This window comes from Vigna radiata, chromosome 11 (genome assembly GCF_000741045.1).
Source record: "Vigna radiata var. radiata cultivar VC1973A chromosome 11, Vradiata_ver6, whole genome shotgun sequence".
Lineage (NCBI taxonomy): Eukaryota > Viridiplantae > Streptophyta > Magnoliopsida > Fabales > Fabaceae > Vigna > Vigna radiata.
Genome location: NC_028361.1, coordinates 6,915,541 through 6,922,604, shown reverse-complemented (window position 1 = coordinate 6,922,604; position 7,064 = coordinate 6,915,541). Strand labels below are relative to the sequence as shown.

General features: G+C 27.7%; 1 protein-coding gene across 1 annotated transcript; it reads left to right on the top strand.

Moving 5' to 3' along the window:
• The first annotated feature begins 314 nt into the window (after positions 1-314).
• Positions 315-2,866, top strand: LOC106777420 (small heat shock protein, chloroplastic). Its single transcript, XM_014665004.2, has 6 exons — positions 315-578; positions 793-906; positions 1,017-1,269; positions 1,422-1,536; positions 1,791-1,955; positions 2,663-2,866. The coding sequence occupies exons 1-6, from the start codon at positions 486-488 to the stop codon at positions 2,703-2,705; spliced, it is 783 nt and encodes a 260-aa protein (XP_014520490.1). The 5' UTR covers positions 315-485; the 3' UTR covers positions 2,706-2,866.
• Positions 2,867-7,064: the final 4,198 nt, after the last annotated feature.

Below are 7,064 nucleotides of genomic sequence, written 5' to 3'. Positions count from 1 at the left end.
TATATAAAATAAATTTAAAAAAAAAAAAACATAAGTCGTATATAATTTTATGACTCACGGAAAAAGTAAACTTCATTAAACCAATTCATTTTAATTTTAACTTTGAATTTGTGGTGAGACAACTTATATACTAATGAACTGATATGGATCACTTTTAACACCTGATCATATATAATTAATACAGTTATATATTTGTTATTATATATTTTATCATAAGGTTATAATAATAAAAAATAATAATTTAATAAAAAAATGCTACAGTCCAACTCTAAAACAAAGTGATATTTTGGGAATGAAGGGCATAAAATCTGAGTGACATTATCTTGAGTTTCTGAGATATTTAGATTGAATGGCCCCACCAATGTTCTTGTCTTAGAAATATCTTCCATTCAGCAGTGACTGTCTCTGCATATATTGTTCATCCTGAAATGCTTACTGCATTATCTCTTCAGCTCAAATATTGGTGAAACATTCTATTTGTAGAAATGGAGACTGAGTTGGTGAAACGCAGAATTCACATGATCGCAGCCCACTTTGCTTCCAAGGATGATACTTCAGCTACCCATGTTCTGCCAATGGTAATAATATATATACTCTGCTCTTTTCTTTCTTTCTTTCTTTCTTTCTTTCTGTCCCTGTAGCTTTGAATAAACTCTCAAATATCACTTATAGAATGTCTGGTTTTCTATGCTTTGATCAAGCTAATATTGCATATTTTCATTTTTATTATGGTGAAGGGTTTGTATCTTCTTACTGTAATTTTTTTTCTTAAATATGTATGTTCACCATCAGAACTGCAGTGGCAGTCTGAATTCTGTGCTCAGGAGATGCGATAATAAGGTGTATTTTGCACGCCAAGCATCTTCTTCTCTTGGTTATTTTATGAGGCAAACTTCAATTGAAGAGGTACTTAATGTGTTCTTATTGTTTTGAAATACTCCACAATGTTCTATTTTCTTCTCTTTTTGGTAAATGATTCATTTCTCACTGGCTTCTTTGATACAAATTGTTTTCAGGGTGGCTCAACTTTTGCTCCTAAAACTCATCATGGTGCTGCTGCTGCATCTGAATACTCTTCTAATGCAAGAGCACCATGTTTTGCTAGACCTGCGGTGGCAGAATCACTCTCAAAAAATTCAGTGGTCCAATCACAGACTCCGGAGCAGGGCTTTGATACACTTGATCCACCTACATTTGCCAGGCCAAACAGACAGACTAGAGGAGATCAGTTACATTCTGAGAAGAAAACGTGCTATTCTGAAATTGGTGGTTAGCACTTTTGAGCTTAGAAAGTTATTTGATGTTATGTTAGATGATTAGCTATAACAAACAAAAGCATATGAGTTATTTGAATTATTGGTGGACCTTTTTTTATGCTGTCTGTCAACTGCTAAATAATGATTGTGCATATACTTCTGCAGGAATTGAGTGGTCTCCAAGGATGGATGTTGCAGAATCAGAAAGCAAATATGTCATCACAGTGGAAGTTCCAGGTGTCAGTATCAGTGACATAAGAGTGGAGGTTGATGATCTAAAGTAAGAAGCATATCTTATACTAATCATGACAACTTTGCAATTTATGGTATTGAGCATTTAGTTCTGCTTAATCAATAATAGTAAGGGAATGTTGAAGAAAAGGATAAGGCTTAATAAACTATTGTTGGATACTACTTTTATCTGAAAGTCATTATTGTGTTTTTTTGGAGTTGTTCTTTCATTTGTTATGCATCTTTTGAAGTACATGAGCTGTTTTCATTCTGATAAAAGAGTGAATATGTGAACTGTGACAGGTTGTGTGTCAAAGGTAGACGCTCTGCAAGCTCTTGGACAATTTCTAGTTGTCCAAATTCTTCATTTTCTTCATACCATCGGAGGGAAATATTGTATGGACCATATGAGGTGGTTTGGCAACTTCCTTCTGGTGTGAACAAGGACAGAATATCAGCTGAATTTTTGTGAGTTATATCTGTGTTTCTTAATGTTAACTCATGAATTAAAAAACTCTTCTAATTTGGTCTATTGCATTCTATGATTAGTACTTTTTTTAGTAGTTTTGGTTATTGGATCACTAAATGATTATAGTAACACAAGATGGTGTGCTGAATTGTAAGCTTGAAATTCAATTAAATAACTGAGAAATCCATTGAATACCTAATGTTCTTGGCCAAAATGGCTGATTCACTCTTGCTGAAACTAGATATTGTAATGATGGTTATTACTTTTGTATTTTATTGGCAGTTAGATCATGATGGTATTTTAAGTACAGAAAAACTGAATCTATGCCAATGTTAGTTGTTGAGAATCCAAGTGTAAGTTTAAGTCCCACATTGGATAGAAATGAAAAAATAGAGTAATATATATAGAAGTGAAAGATCCATTAACCTTTTGTCTTAAGGTTTTAAGTAAAATGAAAATTCAGGTAAACAAATTCTGTTAAGATGAATGGTCGTAATTGTGGTTGGTTGGAAATTCTTCTGAAAGTATAGCAGTAATTTTTCAATCTCAATGTAGAAGCTTTATGATTTATAACATCTACTTAGAAAATACCTTTTTATGCAGAAGTAGTATGTTATGATTTGTGTGGATTTGCAAAAGTTCAAATATGTGTTTTACATTTATACATTTGAAGCTGATGATTTGTTGTTTCTTTCTCCATTTTCAGGGATGGACTTCTACAAATCGTAGTTCCTAAAACTATAGTATGAATGAGAAACATTGATTTATAGCACATATATGTGTAAGTATATGCATATACCTACAGAAGCAAAGGATATTCTGCATGAATTATGTCATGCCCTATATACTGTAATAATGTAATGAACAGATATTGAATTTCATATACAATTTTATTGCTAGACAGAAAATTTTATCTTTGAAAATTCAATCATATTAAGTATTTTTTTTTTATTTATAATGAGTAGCTGTAGATTAAAGATAAACCAGATAAGAGAATAATGACAGTATGCAGTAAAATTTGCTTAAAAGTTAAAACTCTCTTGAAATTAATTTTCAAGATCTAGTTATCAGTATGAATGTCAAAATAAAGAAATATTAGATTTTGGAAAAAATTTATTCATAAAAATTGAACACATAAAAAAAATTATAATAACTTAGATACCATGCTTAACATGCAAAACTGGATTTCCCCCACAATTTTGAAGCTTACTTTTATATTTATATACTATGTTTAACAAATAGTTTATGAATCAATAATAGTTACCTTTTATAAATATTACAATAATTACAGTGATTTTTTTGGTTTGAAAATTTAATGTGGTCAAAGTTTTTTTTTTTTTTGAACAAAATAATATGGTCAAATCAAGTACATTTATTGTATTCAATGCTATTCAATATTAAACATAATGATTTTTTAAAACTCAAGCTAAGGCAGTTTTATTATGAAACTGTCACTTTCATCTCTGTTTTATTGGCATATATTTGCAAGGAATTTCTCTCTCGAATAACATGACATATTTAAAGCAGTAAGAGATTAACACAATATATTATTGTTAATCTAATTACTTCCTTTATTTTTTTTTTATGAAAATTCAAATTTTCTGAAAATTTTCTTTGGTAAATTTAATCCTATGGCCTAACGTGAATTTTCAAATTCCTTTACTATTCAGAATTCAAGTGGGCATAAGCCAATCAAGTTAATTTGAAAAAAATAATTAGACTAAAAAATAAAAATATTGATAGAAAATGAGTGTTTATCCATTGAAAATTAATCTATCATTTTATGAGGCTATATTTTAGTTAGCTTTTCACATCATGCAATCATCTCATTCAAATTTTATGTGGTCCATCCATCCTTTTTTATTTCTCAATTCCAAAATTAAATCCATTTTTAATGTAAGTTACATGGTACATACCACATGTAACAACATGAATACTCTTTAAAGCATTCAAGAAAAAAATAAAAAACTTTAGCCATTGATAATAACTTTAACAGTTCACACTTTAATTTATATATTTTAATATTTATGATATGTTATTTTTTTGTGAGTAATAATTATTGATTTTTTTTTTGCTGATTGATTTTCGATATAGTTATTTTAGACTCAAGAAGATAAATCAAATTTAAAAAAAAATGTTAAGAGACTTTAAAAATTAAAGTCGATATAATTCCTTGTTATTTTCTTTGTTACCATCTATTTCTTTACTTTTCTATTTTTTCTGACTCTACATAACTTTGAGTACTCATTTGAAAATTACCCATTTTTATATTTGTACGTAATATTCTTAAGATAATATTATTCATGGTTTCTATATTTTAATAAATTTTACCTTTTAATCTCTATACTTATATCCTTTAATCATTATATATTAATTTTAATATATTTAGTTCAAATAGTTTTAGATACAAAATAACTAAAAGAGACTAATTTTGTATGTATAAGAACTACAAGAAAATTAAAATTGATAACTTAGACTAAGAGGTAAAGTTTATACAACTATAGGAACTAAATGATTAATAAATTTATATGGACTGCAAAGATATTAAAATTGTATGTGTTGGGATTAAAATTTTAAGTATGATAAAGATTAAAAGGTAAAATTTGTAAAACTATATGGACTGAATGAGTAAAACTCACTTTTAATAAATCTCTATCTTTTCTTTCTCTTTCGAAAATCACTTACGTTTTATTTCATATTACCAACAGGGTGAATTTTAGAAGGTCCACAGGAGCTTTGATCTCTCCCAATTTTTTTAATATGTAAATTAATATATAAATAAAAATTAATTTTATCAAGTATATTTTATATATTTGATGTTTCTAAAAATTTAATACATCTTATTATCTCTAAAATACTTTTTTGAAAATCCATCACTAATTGCCAACTTTTTTTTAAAGTAAAAAATCATAACTCTTAAATATACATGCAAAGGCCCATGGTTTTGTTTATTGTAACTTGGTCCATGTGGACCTCATCCATTTTCTTGATTCTCTTATAAAATGTCAAACAAATTTATTTGATTATTAGAAAAAGTTAAATATATTTGTAGTTCATAACTTGAATGTGAAATTAAAATTCGTCATATTATAAACTTCGATAGGTTTTTATTTTTAAAATTTAAAAATGAATTAATATAGTTATTTAAAATGAAGTTCTATGATGATATTTGAGTTGAAACGTGTCAAATGGTGTAAAAAACTCAAATACAAGCCTAAAAAATGAATTGGCATATAAAAAAAATTAAAGCAGTTGGATTATGAAAACTATATCTATTCATTTTTAAAGTTTGGAAACTAAATTGTATCAAAATTTTGAACATGGACAAATTTCAATTTTGTATCAAAATTTAGAAACTAAAAACACATTTAACCTAGTTACAAACTATCTACAGAGAAACATCGAACAAAATAATTTTCTTCGTCCTTTCTTCCCTTTCCCTGACTTTATATATCCAATTCAATATCACTTTCCATTTCAAATCTCATATACACCCTCCTTTTCTACCTTAACAATGGTTCAACCAAGTAATGTAACTCCCATATCACCCACTCTACTTTCTTCCTCCAATGACAACACCTTTGATGATGCAATCGATTCTTCCACTCGTCCAAAATCCCCCTCCTCCTCATCATCATCAAAGAGGACACGCGGTAGGCCAGTGGGCTCCAAGAACAAACCAAAATTAACCCTTGTGATTGACCAAGACAACAAGCATACCCAAAAACCTATTTTCATTCAAATCCCTAAAAATTCTGATGTGATTGAGACATTGGTCCAATTCGCCTATGATTACCAAATTAGCATCACAGTGCAAAGTGCATCAGGATCTATTATGAACGTCACTCTCCGTGACAGTGAATCCATAACTTCTACTTTCATTACTCATGGACCCTTCACATTAGTTTCCCTCGTTGGCACTTGCATAAATAACAAATCTTGTACTGTTTCATCATTGTCTAATCTTGACATTGATTGTGTTTTTAACATTTCCTTTTGTTCAAATATAGGTCAAAGCTTTATTGGAGTTGTTGGAGGAAAGGTTGTCGCAGGTGATGATGTTGTTGTAACTGCTACTATTTTTAATAATTCTGAGAATAACAAAAATGAAAACTAATGATAATTGTATTCATGTAGTCTAAATGATTATACATGTACCTATCTTAAAATATAAGTGTTGTCATGAATAGTTATTTATTAGTTATTATTATTATTATTATTATTATTATTATTATTATTATTATTATTATTGTTGTTGTTGTTGTTGTGAAATGTCAAAGATATTTGTAAAAACATGGTAAATTGTAGAGTTATTTTGAAGTCTAAGTGACACTAAATATTTTGATGCATTTGTTTGTGTATGTGATCGATGCAACTCTTTTTATTGTTGAGCTTATATAAGTGATGATGTTAGTTTCAATTTGCTTTTATATTTGTGATTTTGAAATTCCAAGAAGAAGACTTATTTTGAAATCTAAATCTTAAAAGATATCGATAAATAAATAAAAAGAAAACAGAGTTTCCAATTTACCAATTCATATAGATTAATATGAATGATTATTCTATTTTTTTCAATTCACAATTGATTTCACCATTGATGCAAAGTNCAAATANATNTATATATATATATATATATATATATATATATATATATATATATATATATTTAGGACTTACATTTATTTTTTTTCATTCATAAATATTTAAATTTTGAAAGTAAAAATCTATATTTATATGGACCCTTCTATTTATATGGTTTTTTAATTCCATATAAAATTTAATGTGGTCAAATTTTTTGTAATGATCAAATTAATGTGGTGAAAGGAAAATTATTTATTATAGTCAATACATTCAATACAAACATTAAAAAAAAATTAAAAAGTTAATGCAATGGTAATAAAGCTACAAATAAAAGTGAACTTACAAGGTAGTTTAATGGAGCTGTATTGACAAATTGGTAAATAAATTTCATGATATAGTTAAAGTAGCCAACACATTAACTCTAGTTTTCTGTATTGAAACTTCAAATTAGATTGTTTTTTCACGTCAGTAGACTTAATCTTACAACCTAATGAAATTTTTTTAGCTCCTCTATTGTTTAGCTTTAT